The following is a 17,325-nucleotide window of genomic DNA, read 5'->3' on the forward strand; positions in this document are numbered from 1 at the left end:
TGGTTAGACCGCACCTGGCGTACTGTGAGCAGTTCTGGGCACTGCACCTTCGGAAGGACATATTGGCCTTGGAGGGCGTGCAGCGTAGGTTTACTAGAATGATACCCGGACTTCAAGGGTTAAGTTACGAGGAGAGATTACACAAATTGGGGTTGTATTCTCTGGAGTTTCGAAGGTTAAGGGGTGATCTGATCGAAGTTTATAAGATATTAAGGGGAACAGATAGGGTGGATAGAGAGAAACTATTTCCACTGGTTGGGGATTCTAGGAGTAGGGGGCACAGTCTAAAAATTAGAGCCAGACCTTTCAGGAGCAAGATTAGAAAACATTTCTACACACAAAGGGTGGTAGACGTTTGGAACTCTCTTCCGCAAACGGCAATTGATACTAGCTCAATTGCTAAATTTAAATCTGAGATAGACAGCTTTTTGACAACCAAAGGTATTAAGGGATATGGGCCAAAGGCAGGTATATGGAGTTAGATCACAGATCAGCCATGATCTTATCAAATGGCAGAGAAGGCACGAGGGACTGAATGGCCTACTCCTGTTCCAATGTTCCATTGTTCCTATCCCATCATCTAATTCATTAATCAATACAGTGAATAGTTGAGGCCCCAACACAGATCCCTGCGAGACTCCACAAGTCACATCCTGCCATTGTGAGCACCTACCCATTATCCCTACTCTCTGTCGCCTTTCGCTCAGCCAACTTCCTAACCAGGTCAATAATTTGCCCTCAATTCAATGAGCTCAGCTTTATCTAACAGTCTCTTATGAGGGACTTTATCGAATGCCTTCTGGAAGTCCATATAAACAACATCCATAGACATTCCCCTGTCCACTACTTTAGTTACATCTTCCAAAAACTCAATTGGACAAACCACCTTCCCTGCCTGGCTGATTATTCCAAGCATTTAATCCCTTTTAAATGAGAAATTACTGTTTGATATTACCACATGAACACTTAACACACTCATAATATTCCTGTGTCTGTTATTTTAACACAGGCATTCATTTTAAATGGGTTTGGACCTCATGTTAAAAATGGTCACTCACTTTCTTTCATGTAAACACAATCACTGAGTCACTGAATAACACAGACCCTCTGCTGGTTGTTGACTGTAGACTGACTGATGAGTTAAGTACAGGGAGCCCAGGACAAACCTCTGGCCACAGACCTGTCTGTCAAAATGACCACAGCCAATCATTGACCCTGCCCCTCCTCACAGGTCTCACATACAGCTGTCAATCAAAATCACCAACTCCACACTGACCTGATTCTTTGATCTGAGGCAGAAACCTCGGCCCATCTGTTTCAAGACTCTGTGAATCCATGTCAGAACAATACATTGGCCACGATTTAATCCCTGAAGTCCGGGTGTGTTGGAGGCGGGCGGGGCAAACAAAATCACGGATTTCCAGAGCGGGAAGGAATCCCGGTTCCGAACCGCAGAATAACACGTATGACCCAGACCCATCTGTCTGCGCGCCCGCTTCAGGAAGCTGGAAGTGCCGCCAGCAATTAAAGCTGGCGGGCCGATATTTAAAACATCAATCAAGGTAGTTAAAGTCGTTGAAATGGTGACTTATATTTTTATTGATGCAGGGAAACAATTCCAACACTGCCTCAATGTGTTTCTCGTGCTGTGTGAAACACGCCATGGGAAACTAGGGGGGTTGCAGCCGGCAGCCATTTGGCCATTTAAATCCCTGTTTGACAGATGGGGATAAAAGGTGAGTTATTGCAGCAGGGCACTCAGTTCTCTCAGACTAACTTTTGACTGGGGTTTCTTTGTGTTTGGACTGAGAATTCTTTGTTCAGACTCAGAATTGTTCTGTTTACACATATTTACCGACTTTTTGGACCCCCTCAAACTGACAATATCAGATGGGGGGCGATGGCTGCATTCACCAGTATATCCAAGGAGGAGGCACATCACCATTCTCACCAGGCACGGCGTGCAATTCCACCACTTGCAGCTCCACAACCCAGTGCTGCGCCATAGGCTCCTGCACAAGAGCAGAGAGGGGAACAACAGAGGGTCCAACGTCGCAGGAGGCACTACCCTCGTGAGAGGGTCTACAGACCGAGGCTGAGCTTCCTGGACCTCTCTGAGGAGCAGTGCCTACGGAAGCTGAGAGTGAGTCGCCAGGTGGTTACAGACATCTGCACGTTCCTTCATGCAGAGCTGCTCCCGGCTGGGCCTAGTGGTGTCGCATTGCCCGTGGCAGTTAAAGTGACCACTGCCCTCAACTTTTTCACCTCCGGATCATTCCAGGGCGCCACCGGGGACATCGCCGGGGTCTCTCAATCGTCTGCCCACAAGTGCATAAGACAGGTCACCGATGGTTTACTTTGCAGAACGTCACAATACGTCAACTTCCCCATGGACGACGTCAGCCAGACTGAGAGGGCAGTGGGTTTCCACTCTCTGGCTGGCTTCTCATGGGTACAGGGAGCAATTGATTGTACACACGTAGCAATCCGAGCACCTCCACATGAGGCCCCATGCCCTAATCCAGCATCCATATCTGTTATCAATGTTGAGGAGGAGCAGGATGAAGATGAGGACGAGGAGGAGGATGACGATGAAGATGAGGAGGAAGAGGAGGAGGAGAAGGATGGGCAACCCAGCGGCAGAGCAGCGGCTCACCTGGCTGCTCGTGATGCCAGGGAGTCACTAATATTTGACTGATTCTCATAAGGACATCTGGAAAGTGAGGATAGTCCAGTCCTCAGATCACCTGGAACGAGCAGCACCAACACCAGCCCACCCCCACCCCCTGTGCACAAAAGTGTCCTACAGCTACACATACACCCACTGTAAACCCACCCACTGGGTGGCATCAAGTTTCACCGTTCACGATGAACCACATGAAAGGGCGCTATCACAAAAGGGACTCAAGAATGGGGAAGACGTGGCAGTAGTGGTGAGAATGCTAACATTTAATGTGAATTCAACAAAAAACAAATATAAATGAAAAACATCACAGTCTGTCAGATAACCCTTGTGCATACACTTTGTCATCTCAAAACCTTAGCCTTTCTCTTCCTACTACTTCCATGTGGTGCATTCCCTGCGGCTGTAGCAGAGGTCGTGGCAGGTTGCTCATGTTCATGCCCTGACTGTTGAGATGCTTTGGGCCTACGCCCTCTGGGTTTTGGAGCCCTTGAGGGCCCCTCCAAAGACTGCTCCACCTGCACCTGTGCAGGAGCAGACTCGGCCACCTGGGCAGGAGGCAGCATTGCGGGAAATGGTTGGGGGGGGGCAACGGGTGAGACGTGGGAGCGCTTTGAGTGGAGTCCCCACTTCCATGTCCCCTTTCGCCACCATCCCTCTCCTGGGCCAGGGCCACATCACTCCTACCACCCTGCTGGACAACAGTTTGGAGGACATGTGTAGTGCCTTGTAAGGCCGGTACTAGTGTATCTGTTGGCCTGTTTAAGGCAGCAGAATGTCGTTCGCCCTGAGTCCATTCAGCCATTGTCAGGGCCTGAAGGGACTCATTTGTGAGCTGTGCTTGAAGCTCAGTGGAGGCTGCCATTCTCTCCATCGCAGACATTCCACACTTACCTGTGCCACCAGTCCTCTAATGCAGGAGGTGGACTCCTCCATCCTCCCTGCTATTGTGGAGACATCTTCCAGTACCTCGTAAATGCTGTCCTTCGATCATTCTCCTTTTAACGGATGGCCTCTGAGGTTTAACATCTGCATCCAGCTGAGCAGAGCCTGGAAAGGAGTGCGCCCACTGACTTGGACTCTCCACAGCTGCCCCTGCCACCAGTGTCTGCTCGTGCTCACTTGTGTGTGGTGACTCACCAGGTGCCAACCCAACGAACTGATCACTAGGACCCAGCAAGGTGTGAGTATCTGGGCTGGTGGATGGCTCTCTAAGATGTGATGGTGCACCCTTAGAGGCCAGGAGCTCCTCTGAGGAATCTCCCACTCCCGTCACTTTGGTGGTTGAAGGGCCTGGAAGAGAACAGAAGGCAATATTAAGAATCATCACAGATGTAATGTTGCGATGAGCATTGTGAGGTGTTCAACATGCCAATCATTGTTAACATCAATTCATGTTGTGTGTGATGAATGTTAAAGTTGTGTTACCAGACGTTTGTGGGGTGCCAATCTCGGCGTCCCCGACGGACAGGCACTCGAGGGTGTGGCTGATCTCCAGGGTCTCCTCTGCCTCTGTGAGGACCACTATTTGTTGTGGTCCCCCTCCAGTCCTCTCCCTCTCCCGTGCATTCTGAGCTCTCTTCTCCGACAAGGGGAGAAAGTACAAACGTGTGAGTGAGTGAGGGTGAAGTGGTCAGCCGATTAATGCATTGCTTTGGGTGAGATTGACCATGAAAGAGATGCATCAGAGGGTGAGTATCAGACAGAGACATCACATTGGATCAGGATTGGGGTGAGTGGGAGTGGTGGGGTCACAAATGGGGAGGTGAGGAAGTGCTCAGGAAGTGAAGGTAAGTTGACAATGAGCCTTAAGTGGGTGTGAGGAGTGATGTGACGGAGTAGGCTTGGCAGGGCAGAGTATGAGGAGGGGAGGGTGATGTGCACCACGGAATGCAGGAGAATCAGTAAGTGTACTCACTTTTGCTGACCTGGTCAGGTCATTGAAACGCTTCCTGCACTGGACCCAAGTGCGGGAGATGTTGCTCCTGCTGGTCACCTCCTCAGCCACCTCGAGTCAGGCCTTCTTGGTGGCAGAGGCAGGGCACTTCCTCCTGTCTGCTGGGTAAAATATTTCCCTCCTCCTCCTCACCCCGGCCAGCAGCACCTCGAGTGAGGTGTTACTGAATCTTGGAGCTAGCTTGCTTCTCTGCTGCTCCATTCTGCCCAATTCCTCGTTTCTCCAGCAAAAGCCATTGATGCAATGGCCCTTTAAATACAGACACTCCAGATGACAGCAGGTCATGTGGGTGTACAGTCCGCCCGCTGCGCAGCTTTCAGACGGCAGACGTGGAAGCCGCGTTAAGGGCCATCAATTAAGTTGCGATCGTGTGGGGAAAGGTCGGGATTATTTTTTCGGGTTTCCCACGCACGAATTGCACCAGGATTGCACGTCCGCTCACCAATGTGACCCCACCATGACCCTGTCCAATTTTCATGTGTGGAGCTTTACTAACTATTCAGGGTAATTTCCCAGTGATATTTACTCCCTCTGTTGGGAGGCTGCCTCTGGGAATGAGAGAAATCCAGTGTTGCTGCAGCAGCTTAAAGAGGCCAGGGCATCCATTGTGTTTGAGCAGCAACTTAGAAAGTTACAATAATGTTTGAGGCTGGTTCTTCGTGGCGCAGAGGCCCTAAATTTCTGACTCCTCACTTGAGGTGTTTTTGGTCGAGATAAGGCAAAGGAGGTAAAACATTTTGAGATTGAGGTAAGGAGTCACATAAAATGCATGGTCCAGTCTCAGTGCAAGAACGTGACCTTGGTAGTGAGTGCATCCCCTGTTCAGCAACTCCCAGTCAGAAACTCAATGCCGGAAGAAATTTAATGACCTGATGAGGGGAGCCAAGGTAAGAGAGACAAGGCACGACTTAAACTGAACCAAACTTAAAAGCATGACCCAGATTTTGCTGGAGTGGGCCATATCATGAAGAGCCCCGTTAGTTAGACTTGTTCATGCACATTTAGGTTTTAAAATGTTTTGCCCATAAAGTTGCTGGAAGTGTGAACTGATAATGGCACGGCAAAGGAAACAGGGTGTCTGGGACTTGGGTGAACAACGGGACAAACAATGTATCTCCTTAATCAATGAGATTAAAAGATTGAGAAATAATCAGAGGAAGGACTGAGAAGGAGGATAAATTAGAGTGGCTCAGTTGGTAGCACTCTTGCCTCTGAGTCAAGGTGTTGTGGGTTCACATCCCATTTCAGAGACTTGCAGCACATAATGCAGGCTGACGCTCCAGTTTAATGCTGAGGGAGTGCCGCACTGTCAGGAGTGCCGTCTTTCGGACCGAGGCACCATCTGGTCTCTCAGGTGGATATAACAGATCCCATGGCGTCATTCAAAGAAGAGCAGGGGAGTTCTCCCAGGTGTTCTGGCCAATATTTATCCCTCAACCAACATCAATAAAACAGATGATCTGGTCATTATCACATTGCTGTGTGTGGGACCTTGCTGTAGGCAAATTGGCTGAATGACAACAGTGACGACACTTCAAAAGTACATCGTTGGTTGTAAAACACTCTGGGACATCCGGAGGTTGTGAAAGGTGCTTTATAAATGCAAATCTTCCTTTTTATTCAGTGTCAAATCAGGTACAGAAAGAGAAATAAAGAGAGGGAAAGAAAGATTGGATTAAGAGAGAGAGAAAAAAAGAGACAGAAAGGAAAAGTAAGAAAAAAAACATTAAATTTAAAATTTGACATTTTTAAAATCTCCTAAAACAATTCACAAGCTGAAGGAATGAGACTCCACACTTATAATTGTTCACTTTCTGAGCATGAGTGGTTGATTGACAATTATTAACAATTATCACATCATTAAAAGGATACTTTTGCTGTTAATTACTAGACTTAACTTTCAGTGGTGAGTTTACATAGGAACAGGAGTAGGCCATTCACCCACTCGATTCTGTTCCACCATTCAGTTAGATCATGTCTGATCTGTATCTTAACTCCATCTACTCGCCTTGGTTCCCTAACCCTTAATACCCTTGCCTAAAATCAGGCAACATCTGTGGAGAAAGAAACAGAGTTAACGTTTCAGGTCGATGACCTTTCATTAGAACTGGAAGAAGTTAAAGATTTAACTATTTTTCAGTAAGTACAGAGCCAGGCAAAGGGTGGGGGGGTGGTGGGAGGAAGGGGAGGGGAGGAAAGGACAAAATGGAAGGTCTGTGATAGGGCAATTTATCAATCTCAGTTTTGAAATTTTCAATTGACCTCACCTCAATAGCTTTTTGGGGGAGAGAGTTCAGATTTCAACTTCGCTTTGTGTGAAGAAGTACTTTCTGACATCGCCCCTGAATGGCCTAGCTCTAATTTTAATATTATGCCCCCTTGTTCTGGACTCCCCCCGCAGAGGAAACAGTTGGTCCCTATCTACCCTATCAAATCCTATAATCACCTTAAACAGTCAATTAGATCACCCTTTAATCGTCAAAACTCAAGGGAATTCTATGCAACCACTCCTCAAAATTTAACCCTTTTAGCCCCGGTATCATTCTGGTGAATCTGCACTGCACCCCCTCCAAGGCCAATATATCCTTCCTGAGGTGCAGTGCCCACAACTGAACGCAATACTCCAAATGGGGTCTAATCTGAGCTTTATATAACTGCAACATAACTTCCACCACTTTGTATTCCAGTCCTCTTGAGATAAAGGCCAACATTCCATTAGCCTTTTTTAATATGTTTTGTACCTCTCCACTAGCTTTCAGTGATATCTGTACTTAAAGCCCTGAACCCCTGGATTTGTGGTCGATGCAAAAGTGGGGGTATCGTTAATACGGAGCAAAAATGCAACAAAATACAAGAAGACATTAATAAACTTGCAAAATGGGTGTGCAACTGACAAGTGAATTTCACTGGAGATGAGTGTGAGGTGGTGCATTTTGGTAGGAAGAATAAGGAGGCCAGATACTGCTTGGATAATAAGAGTCTAAATGGGGTAGAGGAGCAAAGGGATCTGGGGGTACAGGTACACAAATCACTGAAAGTAGCGATGCAGGTTAATAAGAGCATAAAAAAAGCAAACCAATCACTCGGGTTTATTTCCAGAGGGATAGAATTGAAAAGCAGAGAAGCTATGTTAAATGTGTATGGAACTTTGGTTAGACTACACTTGGAGAACTGTGCACAGTTCAGGACACAGAGGCACCGGAGAAGTGCAAAAAAGATTCATAAGGGTAATACCACAATTGAGAGGATATACTGATCAGGAAAGGCTGAACAGGCTCTTTTCTCTCGTAAAAAGGCTGAGGGGTGACCTGATTGAGGTCTTTAAGTTAATGAAAGAGTTTCACAGGGTGGATTTAGAGAAAATGTTTCCACTTGTGGGGAGTCCAAAACTAGAGGTCATAAATATAAAGTAGTCACGAATAAATCCAATAGAGAATTCAGGAGAATCTTCTTTACCCAAAGAGTGGTAAGAATGTGGAATTTGCTACTTCAAGGAGTATTTGAGGAGAATAGCATTGATGAATTTAAGGAGAAACTAGATAAGTACATGAGGGAGAAATGAATAGAAGGATGTGCTGATAGGGTTAGATGAAGAGCATTGGGAGGAGGCTCGTGTGGAGCATTAACGCCAGCAGAGACCAGTTGGCCCGAATGGCCTGTTTCTGTGCTGTACACTTGATGTAACTCTATGTAAATCTCTCTGCTCCTCCACAGTTCCTAGCTTCTCACCATTTAAAAAATACTGTAATCTATCTTTCTTTGGTCCAAAGTGGATGTCCTCACATTTCCCCACATTGAACTCCATCCGCCACAGTTTTGCCCACTCACCTAGTCTATCATTGCCCAGACGATTCCTTTCATTGCAACTTTCTGCTCCCATCTATACTATTTACTCTGCTACACAACTTGGTGTCGTCAGCTAACTTGGATATACGGCTCTCTATTCCTTCATCTAATTCATCTATAAATATAATGAAAAGCCCCAGTACAGATCCCAGGGATACACCATTAGTCACATCTTGCCAATTGGAGTACATACGCATTATACCTACTCTCTGTCTCCGACCTCCTAACCAATTGCATATCCATGTGAACAGGTTACCTCCAATTCCATGTGCTCTCATTTTTGTTAGCCGTCTCTTTTGTAGAACCTTATCAAATGCTCTGTGGAAGTCCAGATAAATAACATCCATAGACATTCCCTTATCTGCCACATTAGTTACCAGCTCCAAATATTCAACTAGGTTCGTTAGGCATGACTTACCCTTTACAAATCCATGCTGGCTCTCTCCGATCAGTTCATGTTTGTCCAAGTGCTCAGTCACTTTCCCCCTAATAATAGATTCTAGTAACTTCCCCACAACAGACGTTAGACTAATAGGCCTATAATTTCCTAGTTTATCTCCCTTATCCTTCTTATATAATGGAGTGATATTGGCAATTATACATTCTAAGTGGACAATGCCTGAATCAAGAGAGTTTTGGAAGATCATGACTGGAGCATCTACAACTTCTTTTGATACCCTGGGGTGGAAACCATCAGGTCCTGGAGATTTGTCTATCTTTAGTCTCATTATTTTCTCCATTACAATTTTTTTTACTTATATTAAATCTAGTAAGTTCCTCCCCTTGGTTTATTTTTGCTTTTTCTCGTATCTCTGGTACTTTATCCTCTACTGTGACAATTGATACGCAGTAAGTAGTTCGCAAGTCAGCCATTTCCTGATTTTCAATTACAATATCACCAATGGGCAAATAATGTGAAAATGCAGCAACGTCATGAAAATCACAGGGAGGTTAAACACGAGATGCCATTTTCATAAAGCTTACGGCGGAGCGGTGCAAATTGGCCAGCAACTTGTGCCGATTCACAATTCACGGGGTATCTCTTCCTCGCAACAAGTTGCTGGCCGATTTGTGCATTAATAATGGCGGCATTGTTCAGACACCGTTATTTATTCAACAATATCTGGCCCCATGGTTTCCATTTCCACCCACCTTGCCCTCCCTGTGTTCGACACCAGGTGCTACTTTCCTGAAATAATGATGAGGAAACATGAGACCTTTCACATCCCATTCCTTCCCTCACAATCTGACTTAGTGAAGATGTGAAAAAGCTCCATTCTGTATTCTGTAGTTTCTTGAACCTGTTCCCACCTTGATTAAGGTTGATTACTCCCATCAGTCTTGTACTTTATCTGATGGAAAATAAATTGCCGTCACTCACACTCTCTACTTTCCTCTTAAAGGAGAAAACCAAAGACAAAGAAGTGTCATCGGGGGAGGAGCCACAAGCCTCTGACCTCTCACCCTTTCTGCGGAGGAAGCTCTGGAATCGCTGGGCAGTCACACAGGACAAACAGCGGGAGACAGAGAAGTAGGATGGGAGGTGCCAGCTCCAGGTTGGTCAGGAAACTCCTCGTATTGTCTTTCTTCAGTTCCTTCTGTTACAGCACAATCTGTCATCGCAATATATTGTCAGTGCTTAACTTCATCATTTTTAGTGAGAGTCCACTGGCCATTCTGCAGCTCTGTTAACCTCTCCTCTTCCTCAACCTTTCAGCAGAGGAGCAGCAGCCTCAAGAACCAGGGTCCTCAGTTTGTCTCCACCCAACCCTCACTTCACCAACCCCATCACTGCATCTGAGCCTCGCAGGTGCTGAGAAATACCTACTCGGTAGGGCTTAGTCAGACTGAAGGGAGATTACATGGTGATGCGCAGAGGGCAAGTGGTGAGGAGAAACTTGGAGTGGTAGATGAGGGGACAGTCGCTGCTATCTGGAGGGACAGGAGATGCTTGTCCTCTTCTGTGGTACCTCAGGACCCAGATCTAAGAGGTCCACCAGTTAATGGAAGGGAGCTTACACAGCATCAAACCCATGTCCAGGCAGTTAAGATGGTGGGTCAGTTGGAGAAGTCCATTACCTGCATCTGAGGCACCATGATGGATGTGTGTGCAGCCACTCAGTCGACCCTGGAGTCGTGCAGCAGTGGTCCCCCAATAGGGGAGGCAAGGACAGGCGTTGCTCCCATGGGCGACTTGGGCATCAGAGTGGAGAGGACCAATTCTTAGGGCTCTAAGATCTGATTGGAACCATTCAATCTGCTTTCCCTCTGATCAAACAAATGCACAGCCCAATACCAGGTGTGTGCACGGAACAGGTGTCTCTCAGGACAGTGGAAATATCTAATCATACGATCGTGTAAATCGGGAGCGTAACAATAGGACCCTCTTATGATCTGAACTGGACATCTGGGGCATGATTTTTACTCCGAGCCGGGTACCCCACGTGAGAGGGGGGCGGGAGGGAGAGAGAGATCATTGGGCTCCAAAAAAATCGGAGTTGGTGGGGGGGGGTGGCAGAGGAGGAGGGGGGACGTGGACGACATCGGGAGGGGGTCAGACACGATCGGACATCGGGTGGGGGGGTGGTGTCAGCCAGCATCAGAGATCGGGAGAGGAGTCAAGACAGCATCGGAGATCGGGGGAGGGGTCAAGACAGCATCAGAGATCGGGGGAGGTGTCAGCCAGCATCGGAGATCGGGGGAGGTGTCAGCCAGCATCGGAGATCGGGGGAGGGGTCAGCCAGCATCGGAGATCGGGGGAAGTGTCAGCCAGCATCGGAGATCGGGGGAGGGGTCAGCCAGCATCGGAGATCGGGGGAGGTGTCAGCCAGCATCGGAGATCGGGGGAGGGGTCAGCCAGCATCGGAGATCGGGGGAGGTGTCAGCCAGCATCGGAGATCGGGGGAGGGGTCAGCCAGCATCGGAGATCGGGGGAGGTGTCAGCCAGCATCGGAGATCGGGGGAGGGGTCAGCCAGCATCGGAGATCGGGGGAGGTGTCAGCCAGCATCGGAGATCGGGGGAGGGGTCAGCCAGCATCGGAGATCGGGGGAGGTGTCAGCCAGCATCGGAGATCGGGGGAGGGGTCAGCCAGCATCGGAGATCGGGGGAGGGGTCAGCCAGCATCGGAGATCGGGGGAGGGGTCAGCCAGCATCGGAGATCGGGGGAGGGGTCAGCCAGCATCGGAGATCGGGGGAGGGGTCAGCCAGCATCGGAGATCGGGGGAGGGGTCAGCCAGCATCGGAGATCGGGGGAGGGGTCAGCCAGCATCGGAGATTGGCGGGGGGTCGGGGGGAGAGCGGTGAATTGCGGGGTTCCTGTCGGCCAGGTGAGCTTCTAGGGCCTGGATGAAACACTCCTGCTCCTCCTGGCCCACAAGCAGAGCAATAAAGGGTCTCACTTCATGGATCCGGCCCTCCCCGTCTGTTTTCACCTGACGTGAATGGGAAGTGATGGGAAACCTGAACAGGTAAAGTTAAATTTGTTTTAAGTGTCCAACATACAAAATATTAAGTACCTCAAGTATTTCACTGAGGTATATTGCCCTTTTAAATATCGGCCCTCCGGCTGGAAGTGTGGGCGGGACTTCCTGTTTTCTGCTGTGCACACGGGGACAAACCTGTCTGGGTTAAACAGTTGAGACATTAAACCATGGCCCACCTACCTGTTCAGGTGGGTATCAAAGATCTCATGTCATTGTTGGACGAAGAGCAGGGAGTTCTCCCAGTGTCCGGGCCAACATTCCCCCCTCAACCAACAGCACCAAAAACAAATTAACTGGTCATTAATCTCATTGGTTGTTGTGGGATCTTGCTGTGCATAAATTAGCTGTCACATTTGGCGACATAACAACAGTGATTGCACTTCATAAGTAATTCATCAGATGTAAAGTGTGGGGATGTCCTGACGATGTGACAATGTGCTTTATAAATGCAAGTTCTTTTCGTCTGTTGCAAAACATCATGTAAAATGTTTCCTTTCAGAGATCAGATGGCTCAGTCTTTGAACTCTACATTCTTCAGTCAGGAAGAGCTCAACAAACTGAAGTCTGATTATGAAACGGGTGGGCTGGGAAAGATTACACCTCTGATACAGAGGAAGATAAATGAGCTGGACAATACAGAGCTTAACATTGCAGTGACAGGAGAAACAGGCGCTGGGAAATCCACCTTCATCAATACTATGAGAGGACTTCAGAGCGATGATGAGGGAGCAGCTGAAACCGGGGTCACAGAAACTACAATGGAGCCAACCCGATACCCACATCCCAACCTGCCGAATGTTTACTTCTGGGACCTGCCAGGAATTGGAACCACAAAATTCCCAGCCAATAAATACCTGAAGGAAATGAAATTTAAAAGATACGATTTCTTCATCATTATCTCAGACTGTCGATTCAGAGAAAATGATACAAAACTCGCCAAAGAGATTAAACGGCTGGGGAAGAATTTCTACTTTGTTCGATCTAAAATTGACAATGATCTCAATTCAATGATCAAGCAACAGAAGAAAGTTAATGAAGAAGAAGAACTGGAAAAGATCAGGATTGACTGTGTCAGGAAGTTGCAAGCGGCAGGGATTCCATCACCCTCTGTTTTCCTGATAGCGAACTTTGGACCGAAGCTGTATGATTTTATTCTGTTAAATGAAGCTCTTGAAGATGATCTTCAGAATATAAAGAAAAGTGTATTCATCCTGGCCCTTCCAAACCTAAATTTGGAGATTGTAGAGAAGAAAAGACAAGAGCTGAAGAAACGAGTCTGGATGTTGGCAACACTTTCAGGAGCAGTGGGAGCAGTGCCAGTTCCTGGCCTGTCCTTTGCTTGTGATGTTGGGATTCTGGTTGGAGGAATAATATATTTCCGTAAATATCTGGGTCTGGATGATGCCTCTCTTCAAAGACTGGCCAACATGGCAGGAAAACCTGTGGGAGTTCTGAAAGCAGAAGTGAAAACTCCCCTGGTGGGTGAAATAACTCCAGATTTAGTTACAAGGACACTGATGGGTCTCGCTGCTGTCGCCATTTCAGCAGTTGAGCTTGCCCTTGATTTCATACCAGTCATTGGTTCCATCTTTGGAGCAGGATCATCATTTCTGATGACCTACAAATTGCTGAATGATGCACTGAATGATCTTACGGAGAATGCACAGAGAGTGGTGAAGGCTGCATTTGGGACTGATGAAAATGGCCTGCACCAAACACCAATCCAGTGAGTCGATGCTGTAGGTGATAAATTAAAGGGGTCAAACCCCGAACGTTGCAGGAATTCCATTCTACGATACTCGCTTTTTGCTGCATTCGTTCCTGGAAATATTCCTCTTCCATTTCAGGGAAGGTTTTCACAGTCTGATGCTTGGTGAAAGGGTTTACCTGGGTACAATATGAGGAGGGAAATCGAGAGGTGGGAATTACAAAAGAGCCCATCCAATTTCCCACACATGCTGCACCCAGGCGATTCCTTGCATTAAACGCAGTAACAATCAAATCTGCCCTGTTCCTAAAATCACAGAATCATACAGCACAGAAGGTGGCCATTCGGCCCATCGTGCCTGTAGCCAGAAATGTCTTTGTTTTCTTCGAGTGATTGTGATGGATTCAGTTCCCATGTACAGACCCTTCTCTGTGATGTTCTTGTTTGATTCATAGTAAGAGCATCATTACTGGAATGAACTACCATGGGTTTGCAGTAGAGACAAACCCACTGTTACTCTGGGCTTGATTTTCTGAGTGTCGGTAATTTTAACTTTGGCTCCTGTTTCCACCCATGTAGGTGTCGTTCGCACCAAGTTGTGTTCCCAATAGGTGATTAAATCAGCAGTACAGTCTTACTGTCAGCGCCACCAAACATAATACAGACACTTATTAAGAGACAAGTCCATTTTCCAATGTTATTAAACCTTTCACCACCTTCACCGTACACCCCTCTAGGTCCTGGCTTTAGAACCATTGCTGCACCAAACACTGTCTGTCTGAAAAGTGATGAATTCACTGCGGTTCCATTAGATCCTGTTTTACCTGAGAAGCAGTAACATCAGATAATGAGACAGCAGAGAAGAGGGACCAGGATCAGGCTGTACTTTACCAATTAGCGTATGGAACACTCCTCATATAGACAACCTCTCATATAGACCGCCCCTCCTACAGACCAACACTCATACAGACCACCCCACATATAGACCACCCCTCATATGGACCACCCCTCATATAGACCACCCCTCATATATTCTCTTTCTACATTACAACAGAGACTGCACTTCAAAACTCTTAATTGGCATTAAATCGTTTTGACACAATTGGCTCAGCAGTAACTGCAAATCTATCTCAGACCCCTTTATACGAGTGTGTCTGTCAGTGGGATAGATTTTTCTTGGGTGGGAAAGTTGGGGAGAAGTTGGGGGGAAATCTGTTGACCGTAGGCATTCAGCCGAGAGATGGAAATAATTTTGAGTATTGATGAGAAAGGCAGGAAACTGCACTGTTTCTGTCAGTACTTGTTTGCTACTAAACTGCATTGGTGTTTGATCATCAGTGGTTGACTGTAGAGGAACAGATCTTGGAGATGGTGGTGGGGAGTTACGAGGGTGGGGGGACTGTACCACTTTGACAACCAATTAGCTCCAGGCAAATGGTGGACAACAATACACAACTACTTCAACTCCGTTGAGGAGCGGTCCCTTATGAGACTCTGACCGGCCAAAGACGCTGTGACTGGGGTCTGTGCCCTCCTGTGTCCTACAGGGGCAGTCGCTGATGGCAACCACCTTACCAGTAGAAGGCAGAGTAACAAAAGCATCCAGTTCCTTCCAATGGCGGTATCACCAATACCAGTCATTATGCGGCCCACTGATTGATGAGGAAAGTGACTGAAGCTCTGTGTCAGAAAACTGGCCGACACCTCAGTTCCGGCTGCCACCAGGAGCAGATTAACAAAGGCAGCTGGAGTTCAGTAGAATTACCACCTTCCCCGAGGTGTGGGACGTCATCAACCATAGACATGGTGCAAAACAGGTGCTGCTCCACAATCCAGCAATGTATATTAATCACAGGGAGTTATAATACTTCATCAATGTCTACATGGTAAACGATGCACCTCTGAAATTCCGACAGTTCAGTTAGTGTTCTGCTGCCTGAGCCAAGATTCTTTGATTTTAAGTAGTGAAACTTGTCGACTATAATTGAATGAGACCGGGGGATACTCAGTGCAGCTCCGGATATTCATCCCTGCCCCCAGTCCCCATACAGAAGCCCATCGGCATGACAACAGAACAATGCAAGGATCAGGCTGGTGTTGGAATAAGCTTTTCGGGTTCTGAAAGATTCTGATCTTTGGATCAATCACCGGGGGACATCGCCCCAGTCTCCAGTGAAGATGAGGATGCTGCCTGTTTCACACCACACCCATCAATAACTACATCAGTATCAGGTGTGACCAGGAACAGCAGCAAGAGTCAACTGGAGTCAGAGGGTGGTTGGAGTCTGGAACTCACTGTCTGAAAGGGTTGTGGAGGCAGGAACCCTCACAACATTCAAGAAGCATTTGGATGAGCACTTGAAATGCCATAGCATACAAGGCTACGGACCAAATGCTGGAATATGGGATGAGAGCAGACAGGGCTGATGGCCGGCGCGGACACGATGGGCCGAAGGGCCTCTATCCGTGCTGTATAACTCTATGACTCTATGGAGTCCTGTAGAATTACCAACTTCCCCAAGGAAATTATCAACTGCACACACAATCCAATCTATGGGCCCCCCAGCAGGGACATTGTCTCAGTGTCCAGTGATGATGAGGGTGCTGTATGTTAGACAACATAACCATTAACAGAGACCTGAGATATCCCTGGCGATGGGAAGAGGGAGAGGAAAATGATAAGGAAGAAGCAGCAGCAGAAGAGCAGTTACTGCGGGAGGAGAGGTGTGGGAATGTGTTACATCAACTTATTGAAACCATGTGTGCTGCATAATCAGTGAGATGGACAACAGGTTGATGTTATTGATGTGATATATTGTACTTTTACTCTATACTATGCTTTAATGTCATTCGGTCAGATCAATTGAACTTAATTAACATATATCCATATGTATCAATTCTAGTTAATCAATAATTGTACCTCGGGACATTTTTCTACGCTAAAGGCTCCATATAAATGCAATCTGTTACTGTATGAATTATGAACTTATATTTATCTGTTATTATCTGATGGTAATCTGACCAAGTGAACCTGATGAACAATGTAATTGTACCATAACATATTCTAAATATGAATGCAGTGTTGTTTGCCCTGGAGAAATGTATTGTATGTCACTGCTTTGCAAAACAGGGGTTGTGGGAAATGCTGTAGTGAATCAGATTCTCCACCCTGGGCATTGCTGTTGAGACAATACTGTGCCAACTCATGCAGACAATATCCACACACCACACAATGGATGCAATAAATGCCCTGAGCTTCATCCTGAAGATTGTGCTGAGTATTTATTTGTCATTAGCAACTTTGAAGCAGGAATGGAGGATAAGACATCCATAGATGGTGTTGGAAGAACTGAGCAGGAAAGTGTAGGAGAAGGTGAATTGGACATGGTTACTTTCCAGATGTGGTGTGTAGTTTAAGACATGGTGTAGCTGTGGCACTGACTGGAAGGTATCTGGAGACAGTGACTGAAGCTCCAGACTTTCTTGCTGCCGTGCTGTTTTTACAACTCGTTCCTCATTCTCATTTACACTCTTGCTCTCCCATGACTTTGCCGTTCTGGTCATCAACCTGCATTTTGAGGCATCTTTGCAGAGGTAAAGATAGTGACCATGCAGTGGAGGGTTGTGGGGAGAAAGGAGGTGTCCCCT

The 17,325-nt window shown here is 47.0% G+C and overlaps 1 protein-coding gene across 1 annotated transcript in view; it reads left to right on the forward strand.

Moving 5' to 3' along the window:
• Positions 1-16,944, forward strand: part of LOC137332839 (interferon-inducible GTPase 5-like) — a 380,546-nt gene extending 363,602 nt beyond the window's left edge. Inside the window, exons 2-3 of the mRNA XM_067996775.1 lie at positions 9,890-10,042; positions 12,469-16,944. Coding sequence (XP_067852876.1) covers positions 10,023-10,042; positions 12,469-13,699 — 1,251 coding nt within the window. The 5' untranslated portion in view covers positions 9,890-10,022 and the 3' untranslated portion in view covers positions 13,700-16,944. The remainder of the gene's footprint in view (positions 1-9,889; positions 10,043-12,468) is intronic.
• The last annotated feature ends 381 nt before the right edge of the window (positions 16,945-17,325 follow it).

Source organism: Heptranchias perlo, chromosome 15 (genome assembly GCF_035084215.1).
Source record: "Heptranchias perlo isolate sHepPer1 chromosome 15, sHepPer1.hap1, whole genome shotgun sequence".
Lineage (NCBI taxonomy): Eukaryota > Metazoa > Chordata > Chondrichthyes > Hexanchiformes > Hexanchidae > Heptranchias > Heptranchias perlo.